This window comes from Rhinopithecus bieti, unplaced genomic scaffold (genome assembly GCF_001698545.2).
Source record: "Rhinopithecus bieti isolate Rb0 unplaced genomic scaffold, ASM169854v2 scaffold_31446, whole genome shotgun sequence".
NCBI classification, from domain to species: Eukaryota; Metazoa; Chordata; class Mammalia; order Primates; family Cercopithecidae; genus Rhinopithecus; species Rhinopithecus bieti.
In genome coordinates, this window is record NW_016813612.1 from 742,550 (window position 1) to 756,884 (window position 14,335).

General features: G+C 37.9%; 1 protein-coding gene across 2 annotated transcripts in view; it reads right to left on the reverse strand.

Moving 5' to 3' along the window:
* The window catches only part of MYRIP (myosin VIIA and Rab interacting protein), a 411,738-nt gene that overhangs the window by 189,401 nt on the left and 208,002 nt on the right, over window positions 1-14,335 (reverse strand). For both annotated transcript variants that reach the window (XM_017848758.1, XM_017848757.1), the window contains exon 3: window positions 8,852-9,073. In XM_017848758.1, the coding sequence (XP_017704247.1) occupies window positions 8,852-9,073 (222 nt within the window). The remainder of the gene's footprint in view (window positions 1-8,851; window positions 9,074-14,335) is intronic.

The window sequence follows — 14,335 nt, forward strand, 5'->3', positions numbered from 1 at the left end:
GGAATGGGGAAGAGAGAAGGGAGCAAGTCCTACATTTCTTTATGTTTCTTTTATTTATTCCTGGTTATAAAAGCATGCATGCAAAATGTGGAAAACTTGGAAACTAAATTGCAAATAGAAGTAAGAAAAAAATAATCCACAAGCTTAGCTCCTAAAGAATGATTACTCTTAACATCATTGATTGTATATTTCCTTTTCTAAGTTTTTTCTATGTTTTCCTTATTACATAGTGATTATATGTACCTTTTGCATTGCAGTTTTCAATCTAACATTTTAATATAAGAGTTTACCCGTGCTAACAAAATATGCACATTATTTTAAAGGCTTTATCATATTGTGTCAAGTTGAATGTGTCCTAACTTACTTCCACCATTTTATTATTGAGCATTTAGATTATGAATATTCTTTATATTACAAATTCAGTATAACTCATTTTCGTACAACATTTAAAATACTCTCTTACATCATCAGTTATAGGTTTTCAAACATGGAATTACTGGGAAAAAGAGTGCTTGGATATGCTAAAGGCTTACATGATGGTAAAAGGTTGTGCCCATCTATACTTTCCCAGCCATGGAAAAGAGTACCACTAATTTAATTTAAAAAACGACTTGAAGCACAAACCTCTATTCCCTTTATTTCTAATGAGGTTCAATACTTCCCCATATATTTGTTAACTTGTGCATATTCTTAGCCCACAGTGATAATTGTTTAATGTATTTTTCAAAGGATATTACAAATACATTGGAGTATCTCTAAAGCATACTGTGGAATAAAACCCTGTCACTAGCAGCAACATGGATGAAACTGGAGGTCATTACATTAAGTGAAATAAGTCAGGCACAGAAAGACAAATATTATATGTTCTCATTCACATGTGGGCACTAAAAAAGTGGACCTCATGGAGGTAGAGAGTAGAATGGTGGTTACAAGTGTCTGGGAAAGGAAGTGAGGAGGAAGGGATGAAGAGAAGTTGGTTAAGGGGTACAAAAATACAGTTAAATGGAAGGAAAAAGTTATGGCATTCAATAGTATAGTAGGGAAATTAACAACAATTTATTGTATATTTCAAAGTAGCTAGAAGAGAAGAATTGTAACATTTTCAACACAAAGAAAAGATAAATGTTTCGGGTGATAGATATTCCAGTTACCCTGATTTGATCATGACACATTGTATACAGGTATCAAAATGTCACATATACCGTCAAAATACATACAACTAAGATATATCAATAAAAATAAATAAATAAATAAACAAATAAAATATACTGTGGAGTTTATTCCAAAAGGACAAGATGCAATTTATGAAGTATGTGGGCTGTGTGAATACCAAATAATAAGTGACTAGTTAGTGACAATTCCAAGGAAAGAGAAATGAAGCCTTAAGTTTTCTTAGAAAAACCAAAGCAAATGCCACAAACTTAATGAGCTGTGTTTTGATTTCAGTTCCAAGAATAATTTTTCTCCCATTCCCTGAAAACAATTTTCCAAATTGTTCTGTGTTAAAGGTAGTATAGGCACACCTTGGGCATATTGTGGGTTCAATCCCAGACCACCACAATAAAGTGAATATCACAAAAAAGTGAGTCACACAAATTTCTTGTTTCCCAGTGCATATAAAAGTTAGATAGACTATACTGTAGTCTATTAACTGTTGTGCACATAAAATTTATGTTTACAACATTCTGTAGTCTTTTAATTGTGCAACAGCATTGTGCCCAAAAAATGTACATAACTAATTAAAAATACATTATTGTTAAAGAAACACTAAAAATAATCTGAGCCTTCAGTAACTTGTAATCTTTTGTTGGTTGAGGGTCTTGATGTTTGTCAATGGTTGCTGACTGATCAGGGTGGTGGATGCTGAGGGTTGGGGTGGCTTTGGCAGTTTCTTAAAATAAGACAATTATGAAGTCTGCCATGTTGATTGATCTTCCTTTCATGAAAGATTTCTCTGTAGCATGTGATGCTGTTTGATAGCATTTTACTTACAGTAAAACTTTTTCAAAGTTGAAGTCAATCCTCTCAAACCTGGGCTACTGCTTTATCAACTAAGTTTATGAACTATTCTAAATCATTTTTTGTCATTTCAACAATGTTCATAGTATCTTGACCAGGAGTAGATTCCATTTCAAAAAACCATTTTCTTTGCTCATTCGTAAGAGGCAACTCTTCACCTGTTCAAGTTTTCTCATGGGATTGCAGCAATTCAGTACATTGTCAGGCTCCACTTCTAATTCTAGTTCCCTTGCTATTTCTAACACATCTGCAGTTACTTCCTCCACTGAAGTCCTGAATCCCTCAAAGTCATCAATGTGGGCTGGAATCAACTTTTTCCAAATACCTGCTAATATTTTTACCTCTTCTTACAAATCACAAATGCTCTTAATGACATCTAGAATGGTGAATCCTTTCCAAAAGGTTGTTTTCAATTTACTTTGCCAAGATCTACCAGAAGAATCACTATGTGTGGCTGTTATAGCCTTATGAAATGTATTTCTGAAATAATAAGACTTAAAAGTCAAAATTACTGCTTGATCCTGGGCTGCAGCGTGGATGTTATGTTAGCAGACATGAAAACAACATTCATCTCCTTGTATATTTTCATCAGAGCTCCTGGGTGATCAGATGCGTTGCCAATGAGCAATAATATTTTGAAAGGTATCTTTTTTTTTTTTTTTTTTCTGAGCAGTAGGTCTTAACAGTGGGCTTAAAATATTCAATAAACCATGCTGTAAACATATACACTATCATTCGGGCTTTGTTGTTTTGTTTATAGAACACAGGCAGAGTAAATTTAGCATAGTTTTAAAGGACGTAGGATATTTGGAGTGCTAAAATGAGCATTGGCTTCAACTGGAAGTCACCAGTTGCATCAGCCCCTAACAAGACAGCCTGTTCTTTGAAGCCAGGTATTGACTTCTTTTTAGTTATGAAAGTTGTAGATGGCATTTTCTTCCAATAAAAGGTTGTTTTGTCAACATTGATGAAATCTATTGTTTAGTGTAGCCACCTTAATCAATGATCTTAGCTAGATCTTCTGGATAACCTACAGCTTCTCCATCAGCACTTGTTGCTTCACCTTGCACTTTTATGTTATAGAGATGGATTCTTTCCTTAAACCTCATAAACCAACCTCTACTAGCTTCAAACTTTTCCACTGCAGCTTCCTCACCTCTCTCAGTGTTCACGGAATAGAAGAGTTAGGGCCTTGCTCTGAATATGGCTTTGACTTAAGGGAATGTTGTGGCAGGTTTGACCTTCTATCCAGACCACACAAACTTTCTCCCCATCAGCAATAAGGCTGTTCCATTTTTATCATTCATGTGTTCACTGGAGTAGCACTTTGAACTTCCTTCAAGAGCTTTTCCTTTGCATTCACAACCTGGCTAACTGGCTCAAGAAACCTAGCTTTTGGCCTATCTTGGTTCTCAACATGCCTTCCTCACTAATCATTTCTAACTTTAAGGTGAGAGATGTGCAACTTTTCTTTTTTATTTTTTTTCTGAACACTTAGAGGCCATTATAGGGCCATTAATTAACTGAATTTAGTATTGTTGTGTCTCAGGGAATAAGGAGGCCTGGGGAGAGGGAGAGAGATGTGAGAACCACCAGTCAGTGGAACAGTCAGAATACACACAATACTGATAGATTAAGTTTGTCCTGTCTTATATGGGTGTGGTTTGTGGTGCCCCCAATTATAATAGCAACATCAAAGATCACTGATTACAGATGACTATAACAATAATAATGAGAAAGTTTGATATATAACAGAAAAGCCTGAAGTATTGTGAGAATTACCAAAATGTGACACAGAGACATGAAGTGAGCCTATGCTATTGGAAAAAGTACCCTCGACAGACTTGCTCAATGCAGGGTTGCCACAAACCTTCAATTTGTAAAAAATGTAATATCTGTGAAGCATAGCAAAGTAAAGTACAATAAAATGAGATATGTCTATGGCAGTACAAAATGACAAAACTTAGAGTGAACAATTCTTATAATGAAGCAAAGAGCTAGAAAGCCAATTTGTTTCCAGGGAAAGTAGGAATGTTGCTCCCAAACCAATTAGACCCAAAATGATTATGACTGATATGTATGGTCTGGGCTCACTCTGAAAAGTTTTGTTTCCTGAAGAAGACCTTAAAATACAAGTACTATATGTCTTTATTCATAATGTTTGAATGAATGCATACAACAAATTGTCAAGAAGATAAACCTATATATAATGAAAAAATGACAAAGGGGATGATTCAGTAGTATCCCATTTTCTGTATAACTTCCAAAATAAGTAATTCATCATTCATTCTATAATATATTTAATTTTTTAATCTCCCAAAGCTAAAAATTTTAGACTAACACTGATAACAGAAATACATTTTAATGCAAAATATATGAAGCAAAATGACTAACAAAGAACCAAATGATTATAATTACAACTTTAAAATTCTCAAAATGCTTTAACTGAACTAAATAATCAAACAGAACAGTAGGAAATATAGACTGTTTTTCATTGAGACGAAAAGAAGAAAGTTAAAGTTATAGGTTACCACCTTTTTCTTAGAGACTTGACACTGTCTGGGTCCTCTCCTGATGGATGCTATGTTTCTAATACGACTCTCTCATTTAGAGCTGCACAAGAGACAGCCCCAGGTATTTTATACAGTTATTACTTCTGAAGCTATTCATATTGTAGCATGAATGTCTACCTTTAATTCCTGCTCCTAATTTTTTGTGGACAATAATTTTTATTATTATAATTATTCACAGCCCATAGTATCTCAAAAAACATATGCATATGGTAACCACTGGACAAATAGCTAGAAATTAAACCAATGTAACAAAAATGGTTTTATTTAAATAAGGAAAGGAATGTACCTCATGGGTAGCGGGAGTGAATATGGGTCTGAAAGTGGCCTCACAAAAGTGGTCGTCTGTGTAACCTCACAGATCTGCTATCAACTATTGAGATTTCATACACAAACACAAAATGTGCTCTTCTTAGAATCTGACACACAATGTTTTAAAAACTCACTTGCTTGACAATGAAAATTCTAGAAGAATGTGCCAAAGACTAGCATCTAAAGTAAATCAGTTCTAACCAAGAAGGGAGTTTCAGATTGAATGAAGGGCAGAGGAGCTACTGGACAAAGTGGACAAGCAGCACTGAGTGTCCACACTGCCACAATATTCAAGTCACATAATCCTTAAATGTGTTACATGATGAATTTGGCTGTAGCACTTGTGTAATGTTGAAGGGTTACACAGTTTGTTGCTATATAAATAAAATTAACTCCTCCAAGGCATCCTTCAAAAAACAAGAATGTGATCCAGGTACAACATAAAAGACTGTCTGCTCATAGGCCATACAACTGTGGTACTTTGAAAGACATACTTCTCTGTCAAACTGGGTCTTAGAGACATTTCAGGAAGCAAAAACAGGCCACATATTTCATGGATTTCTTTCCTAGACAGGTTCCTGTGATTGAATTGAGCAATACAGAAAAATAGGGAATGAACTAAGTTTCTCCATCCCTTTGGGTTTCAGCCAATAATAATCTCAAGACATAATACAAGATTAAAGCAGGAACATTTCCAATTTCTCCTCAGCATCTCCTTTCTGCCAGCTTTGATTAAACAAGTGTGGGTATGTTCTATTTGAGCTAGACACATTGAATGTAGAAGACTCCTCAGTAACCCTCCTCTTTCTTAAAACAAACAAACAAAAAAAGGAACAAGGGCACACTGGCTGTTGCATGTCTTTCCAAGTATCCTTCTATGAATGGTTCTTTATTTTATAATGCTCAGCTTCTGAGACTCAGGAGCTGTCATGCAATGTTGACACGAACATGATGCAAGATTAAGTGAAATGGGACTACCTAAGCCTCCTGCCTCCTCATTAAGTTGCTAGAAATATGAAATGAAAACTTAAAATATAGTCTTGGCAGCCATTGCTGATTTTTTTTACAACTTATTTTTCCAATATCTGACAAATTCTTGAGACAACATTGTATGAGAGAAATAGCAAATGGTTGGAATCAGAAGATCTTGCTTTTGCAAGGCAAGGTTCTTCCATTTATAAGTGATGTGATTCTGAGGTGGTACAGGAACTACTCAGCATTGCTGGTATTTGATAAATGCAATGTGTCATTTAATTGTAACTAATAATAGACCCCTGCATACAACTCATGGTGAATGTGGGGTCGAGAGGCTGTGACTGCACTCTATTGCTACTTATCGTTTAGTAAATTTGGTGACTTTTCTTACCTGGGGAGAAGAGGAATAGGTACATATTGAAATAAATGAAATCGTGTAGGTACTGATACTTCCTTTTATTTGTGGGGGAATATGTTGAAACACAGTATAGTATACTTTAATAACTGCTAGTGTTTGACATTCCAATGATTTCACCATCCCTTAAAGATCAAACCCCAATTCTTCACGCAAACTGACCCAACCACTTGTCGTCATCCTGCTACAATAGTGGTCTGCTTCAGGCCCTCCACACACCTTGGGGGACTCTGTTTGGTTTGCTCATGCCACACCTTGTCTGAGAGTGTCTCCTGATTCCTCCTCTTCAACTGAGTTCTATCTAGGATGCCCTCCTTTTCCATGAAATCCCTTTAGGACATCTAATACTCTCTGAGTCCTTTTCTCTAAAATTCCTAAAGCCTCATTTTGTACTATGCATCTGGCTACTCTTGAACATTGTCCTGTTCTATTTGGGTCACAAAGACTCATGTGCTTTCTATGTGTCAGGCTCTGGTGCTACAAATGGAGTTGACGAAGACAGTGTCCCTGTCCTGGCGGTGTTTACCACCAGTTGGTAACAAATGTCAGTGTAGCGCATGCAGCCATGGCAGATGTTTGAGTCAAATGCTACACAGGACTTGCCCAACTTGGTAGGTGCAGAATCATAATATGCAGTCATCTCACTTTCTCCAACTCCTTATGTCTCTTGCATCCTGATCTTCTAGTTCCCTCTTCTCATTTAAGAAAAACTTGACACCTGGCTCATTCTTCACTTCCATACTGTGGCACTATCCTGGTTTTTTCCAATCATATAGGCGCTGGTATTTTGGTCCCTTAACTTCTTCTAGACATTGTCTCCTCTTCCCATGGTCACCACTCAACTGATCTACTTTAGAAATTCATCTTTTTCTCTATATAGAATTTTCATTTTTTCCAATTTTCTTTGTCAAGTACTCCCACTGTGACAGTTCTTCGACTTTACCAGATACTTCTGGTTGATTGACGCCTGCATTTTCTCCCCATCCATCCAGAGCCCCTTTCCGTTTTTCCTTACTATCCAGATTCTGTCTTTACTTTCTTCACTGTCCAATATCCTTAACTCCATTACCCTCTGACCTGTCCCAAGCCTCACAAAAACTCACAATCTGTGGGAAGATTGAAAGAAAACAGATTCATGATTAGTTACAGGAACTTGACTTGAATGTCTGCATCTCCAACTCCTGTAATGCCTACTTAGATCTACTCTTATTTCTTCCAACATCCAACTGTCTTGTTCTCAGTGCTTCACCTTACCCCACCTTGACTGAGAAATAGAAGGCATGGATGAACCTCTCTCTGTTGATCACTCCCAGACGTATGCTCATCTACAATCCCAGTCTCCTCCCTCCCTTTGTTGTTGCAGGACTTTTCCTCCTCCTTTCAAGCTGCCATGTGGGGACCCAGATGGGCTCCTTGCTCTGACAAAGTCAGACACAAGACCTGCGCAGCACCCAGCCTTGGGTACTGGGTGCTCAAAGAACCACTTTTCTGTTTCAGTTTGTGTCTCTGGAATGAATGAATATATATATATGTATTTTTTTTTTTTGTAGCCCAGAGCCTGATTCCTTGGAGACCCCAAGAAAACTTGGCAGCTGTCCCCATTAACTAGCTCTTTGGGAAATTTCTAGGTCTTGATGAATTACAGGATACAAGAGAGTAAACAGGGCAGGGAGAGGAGAAAGGAGGAAAGAAGGAAAAGGTATGGGAGTCAGGGGCTTCTGAATGTGTGCTCCCAGGACCTGCTCATCTCAGCTTCACTCACTAACAGTCATTTTGGAAGCATGCAGCAAATACGAATCACAATGCACACTACAGATGCTAGGATCAGCACAGACAAATACCAAACACTGGTTTATCAAACTCATCAGTTTCCAAATACTCAACAGATCAAATAAGTGCTCTGCTAGTCGTTGAGGGAGAATGTGAAATGCCATGCTTGTTACTTCCTTCACAAGGTTGTCTTCATCTCCCCTTTCACAGTATTGATTCTTTTTTATCTTTTACAATCTTGCTTTTATTTATTGTCCTCTATGAAGCTTTCCCCAAGCCGCAGGGCCAATCTCTCCTTGCTCAGTGCCCCCATAGCCAACATACAAGTTAGTCAGGGCATGTATCTTCACATACGAAGGCCCAGCACTTATGTATCACACCATCCGCTATGCCTCTGAGTCACTCATAATTGGCCTAATTCACCATCATGTTTCCTGCACCCAGCATCATTCCTAAGAATCCAACACATGCTTGTGGAATGAATGAACGAAAGGATGAGACCAGATGAGAAATTCCAAAAAGATGAATAACATATGTAGGAGCTACATCTTCAATCCCAAGAAAGCCCTTTCCATTCACGCCCAGGTGCTCCTGGGTGGCCCCCTCTCATCCTCCCTATAAAGATCAACCGGTTTCCTTATCCATGCATCTCTCTTCAGTAAGCTCTTTACTTTGGTCAATACTCTGTGTTGATCTACCAATGATAGCTGGTCCTACCTGACTGAAGGAAGTGGCAGGTGAATCTCTCTAAATCACCAGCGTAGACCCTGGGAATGCACCAGCTACTCACCTCGCTTGCTGGCAGACGCAGCAGACCCAGGCTTTTTCATGCTTCTGGTAGGAGCAGCAGCTCTTGCAGACATTGAACTTGCAATCTCCACACTGGCGCTTGGTGTTGACGAGGAAGGTGAAGGGCGAGCAGCAGCGCATGCAGCAGTGCTCCACGAACTGCTGGTGCTTCGAGAGAATGCTGCACTTGCTGCCTTCCTCATCCAGCTTCTGCTTCAGCTCACTGGGAGACCAAGGTAGGGGAAACGGGAGGAGGAGAGAAACACAACATCAGGTCAGAGGCTGTCTCCCCAAAGCACCCACCTTGGCCCTCCCTTAGGCCAAGCTACCATGTAGGACCTTCCTGGAAAACAAGAGAACTCAGAAAGATCAACTGCTCAACATTATGACCAGAGAAAAATCCAACACATGCTTGTGGATTAGTTTTGTGTACTCCTGTACGTCAGATTTTCTATGAGAAAGCATGAAAACCTTATTACTTACATTTCAGAGACTACATTGAGATACAAGTTATTAAAAAACTAATAAGCACATCCTTGAAAAATAAAACCTTTAACTTAATTAATGCCTTTTTAAAGGAGCAGGAGATCACTTATGATAAAACATTAATCCTCACACAGCCCAGCTGGGAATATGATAAATGCAGTCCTGGCTTTACTTAACATCCCTGGAAACTGAAGTACCCAAGGATTTTAAAAGCTTTCAAATCTATATGAGTCAATAAGGATTCTATGCATGATGGGCAGATCAAGGCACTTGTGATTCAGAGTTGGATAAAAGAACAATTCTGTTCTTCTAAAAAACTCCTGATCACTGGGCACACAGCCAACCACATTAATGCAAAACATGACAGTGCATACACTCCTCTCTGTGCTCAGTGAGAAGAAAAATACACTGCAAACAGGTTGAGTAACCTGGGGGAAAAAATGAAAAAAAAAAATTCCTCTGAATCAGCAGGTTTGAGTTGTTTTCCTGCTACAAAATGGGGCCCCAAAGAACAGTAGAAAATTATTATTTTACTACTATTTTACTATTACTATATTACTAGACTATAATTTTTACTATTTTAGTACTACTCTATTACTACACTACTACTTTTACTATTTTCCTACTGTTACACACTATCATTATAATAGTAAAACACAGTCACCCACTTATAATGGTTCAACTTACGATTTTTCAACTTTCTGATGATGCAGAAACTATATGGATTCATTAAAAAGCACCAGAAAGTGATACAATACTCTATCATGATGCTGAGCATAGCAGCAGTGAGCCACAGCTCCCAGTCAGCCATGAGGTCATGAGGGATATAGTCTACGGTGTACTATGTTTTACTATGTTGTCAGATGACTTTGCCTAGCTGCAGGCTAATGTAAGTGTTCTGGGCATGTTTAAGTTGGCTGGGCTAAGCTGTAATGTTCAGTAGGTTAGGTGTATTAAATGCATTTTCAACTTATGATAGTTTCAACTTATGATGGGTCTACTAGGACGCAATCCCACTGTAAATCAAGGAGCATCTATATTTTACTGCAGCATTTTACTATCATAATACTTGAAAGTATTTTACTACTTTTACTGCTACTATTGTTTTACTACTGTTTTACTTCATTACTTTTTTTTAACTTTTATCTTTACTACTATTTTATTTTACTATGACTATTTACTACTCTTTACTACTATCACTATTTTTCTGTACCCAGTTGTGATTGTGCAGTTAATACTGGATATATTTATGATGTATGTGGCAAATATTTTCTCCTGTTCTGTCCTTGTCTTTTTATGTTTATGATGTTTATTCTTGTTTAGAAATGCTTAATTTTTCTGTAGTTAAATCTGTCAGGCTTTTCTTTCATGGACATTGGGCTTTATGTCTTGCTTAAGAAGGCCTAGACCACCCCATCAGTTTATGTACATAGTCAATTAGCCCCTGTATAGGTTGAAGGTTGGCACTCTCAAATGATATGCCCATGCCCTAAATCACTGGAAACTGTAGCTTTTACTTTATTTGGAGAAGGGGTCTTCTTATAAATTAAGAATATCGAGATGTAGTTATCTTGCATTTTCTGAGTGAGCTCTAAATCCAATGACAACTGTCCTTTAAGAGACACACAGAGAAGGCAATATGAAGACAAAGGCAGAGATTGGAGTGCTGTGGCTACAATCCCAGTAACACCAAGGTTTGCCAGAAGCCACCAAAAGCTAGGAAAGAGGCATGGGCAGATTCTCCCCCAGAGACTTGGGAGGGAGTGTGGCCCTGCCAACGCCTTGATTGTAGACTTTTGACCTCCGGAAGAGGGAAATGATACATTCTTGTTGTTTTAAGCCACCTGTTTGTGGTAATTTGTTACAGCAGCCTCAGGAAACTAATATAGTTTCTAGTTTTTTTTTTTAAAAAAAAGGAAAACAGTAAGTATAAACTTTCCTCAACACTATATCCTCATCTAATTGCCACTCTCTAATAGTCCTAACCTCTTCTAGTTAAAATTCCTGAAAGAACCATCCCTGGTAGTCAGTATATGTTCTTTATTCCCATCACTCCTGGGTCCACTCCAGTGGACCTTTTGTTCTTTTTCTTAAATAAAAGAAAAACTCTGCTGGAGATCCCCCACTAACCTTCATGTTGAAAGATCCAAGGGGACTTTCTAGGCCTTGTCTTACCTGATTATTCTTCCATTCTTGAAATACTCTCTTCCCTTCCTCATGTTACTCTTGTTTTCCTTAGCCCTTTTCCAATTCCTTTGCAAGCTATCTCTTCCTCCTGTTCTGACTTTTTAAATGTTAGACAAGACTTTTTAAGGAATAAAATATTTATTCACTAATGAAGATTATTTTCAACATTAATGTTAACCTTTTACTGAATAGATTGTTTGAGTCATGGTCTATATGACTAGGTAGCCTTTCTCCACCCCAACTTTCCCCAAGCATGGACAAATCCCTTCTTTTCAGTTCACTGAAGCAGCAGACTGTCAGGTGTGGTGGGTGATGGACATTTATTACCAATGGCTTAAGGTAGTGGAAGGTGATGGAAGAGAAACTCAGCTCCAGGCAGAACAGAAAACCATTTCATGTGGGCACGCTGCAGTTAAAGTCCTCAGCCACCATCTCTGGGATTCCTTCCGAGGCCCTGTTACTGGACATGTTGCTGTGCCATCTCTGCCTATCCAGGTTCCCATATGTCCCCTCTCTTATCTTGTTCCAGGGCCCTTCATGGCTGATTAGAGGAAAATTATCCAAAGCTGTGACCTAACTGATAAAAAATGGCTGCATATGTAGGAGTCACCCTTGTCTGACTCACAAGGCATGGGAGTAAATGAATCAGGACACAGGTAAGCAAGAAGGAAGATCACAAGAATTACCTTTCTTTCTCTTCCCCACCCCCTTGTTCCCTCTCTCTCCTTCCCCTGTCCCCATATTTTTAAATTAAAAGGATGGTATTATTTATACTGTTTTAATTATGAAACCTAAAAAATGGTCCATTTTTGTTTAGGTTTTCAAGTGTGTTGGTATAAAGTGGTTCACAGATTTCTCTCATGATTGTAAGATCTCTGCTACCTCTGTCATTATGTCCCTCTTTTCTTTCAGAATATTGTTTATTTGGCCCTTGTTCAGTAAGTTCAGAGGTTTACTTATTTCATTAATTTTAAGGATAACTAGCTTTTAGTTAGGTTGATGGTTGTCTACACTGCTTATTTGTTCTCCATTGCAATAAGGTCCAGCCTTTATTATTTCTTCCTTCTACTGGTTTGAGTTTATTACTTTCTCTAACCTTTAACAAGTAAAATTTTTTAAAGTAAATGGACTTTTAACATTTACTCTTTCCTAATCTATGCATTTAAGGCTATAAAATTTTCTCAACACATCTCTTTTGTTGTACCTTGCAGGTTTTAAATAAGAAAATTTTTATTGTCATTTAGTCTTACATATTTTATAATTCTCAGGTTTAAAATTTTCCAAATTTGTGGCTTTTGTTATTAACTTTTTTTAACATTTTGATCAGAAAGTCTCAAATAAATTCTTTGGTATTCATTGAGACTTTCATTATAGCTTCATGGTTAGCCAATTTGTGTAAAGCCCATGTGTGTTTGAAAAGAATGTTTATTCTCTACTGACTGATAACAAGATGTTAACCAAAAAGTCACTGAGGCAGGTCTCAATGGATAGAGGTTAATTTAGCCAAGGTTGAGGACACTTCCGGGAAAAACACAAGTCATGGGAGCATCTGTGACCTGAGATTTTTCCAAAGAGGGTTTTGGGAACTTCAGTATTTAAAGGAGAAAGTCTGAGCCAGAGAGAAAACAGGAAGTGGGGGTAGGCAATGATGTAAATGGTTACATTCTTGTGAGGCTCTGATTAGCATTCACAAATCTACATTTCACATGCGAAAAGAGGGCGTAGAGGGAAAAGTCAATTCTGCATCCATCTCAGGGTAGGCAGAAGGATGATTTCTGGTCTTGCCATTGTCCCGTACCTATGACGTTAAGCTGGTAATTGATATTGTAAGATAAGAGTCAGCAGAACTCAGTTTTAAGACTAGTTTATAGGGGGATATGTATCCTGAAAGATTTAGTGGCTCACAAGGAATTTCCTTGTGAAAAATTTGTGAGGAAGACCATCTGGGGCAATATGTGTTGTAAAAGGAACATAAAGTCCCTGGAACCCAAACCCACTAAACCAAAGGGAAAAGTCAAGCTGGGAACTAGGCCATGCAAACCTGCCTCCCTTTGTTCCTAAATAGACAACTACAAGATAAAAGGCTATATACCTCCCTTGCAATTTGCTCACAAGGAAGGCCCTTTAGTTCCTTTCAATTTTACCCTGACAGTGTAAATTAACATCTTGTCTTCACAGGCACGGGACAAAGGACTGAATTAAAAGTGGCTTGGCTCACCTGAGACAAATGTGTATCTGACTGCTTTCTGTACTCCATGATTATTGTATCTTATGCAAAAAATGCAGATTCATTGAGAGTGAGACAAATATATTCATATTGAAATTACTAATAGATTTGGACTTTTTTCGACTATGCTATGTTTTACTTTCTTTTTTTTATTATTACACTTTAAGTTCTAGGGTACATGTGCACAATGTGCAGGTTTGTTACATATGTATACATGAGCCATGTTGGTGTGCGGCACCCATTAACTCGTCATTTACATTAGGTATGTCTCCTAATGCTATCCCTTCCCCCTACCCCCTCCCCACAATAGGACCCAGTGTATGATGTTCCCCTTCCTGTGTCCAAGTGATCTCATTGTTCAATTCCCACCTATGAGTGAGAACATGCGGTATTTGGTTTTCTGTTCTTGCGATAGTTTGCTGAGAATGATGGTTTCCAGCTGCATCCACGTCCCTACAAAGGACACAAACTCATCCTTTTTTATGGCTGCATAGTATTCCATGGTGTATATGTGCCACATTTTCTTAATCCAGTCTGTCACTGATGGACATTTGGGTTGATTCCAAGTCTTTGCTATTGTGAATA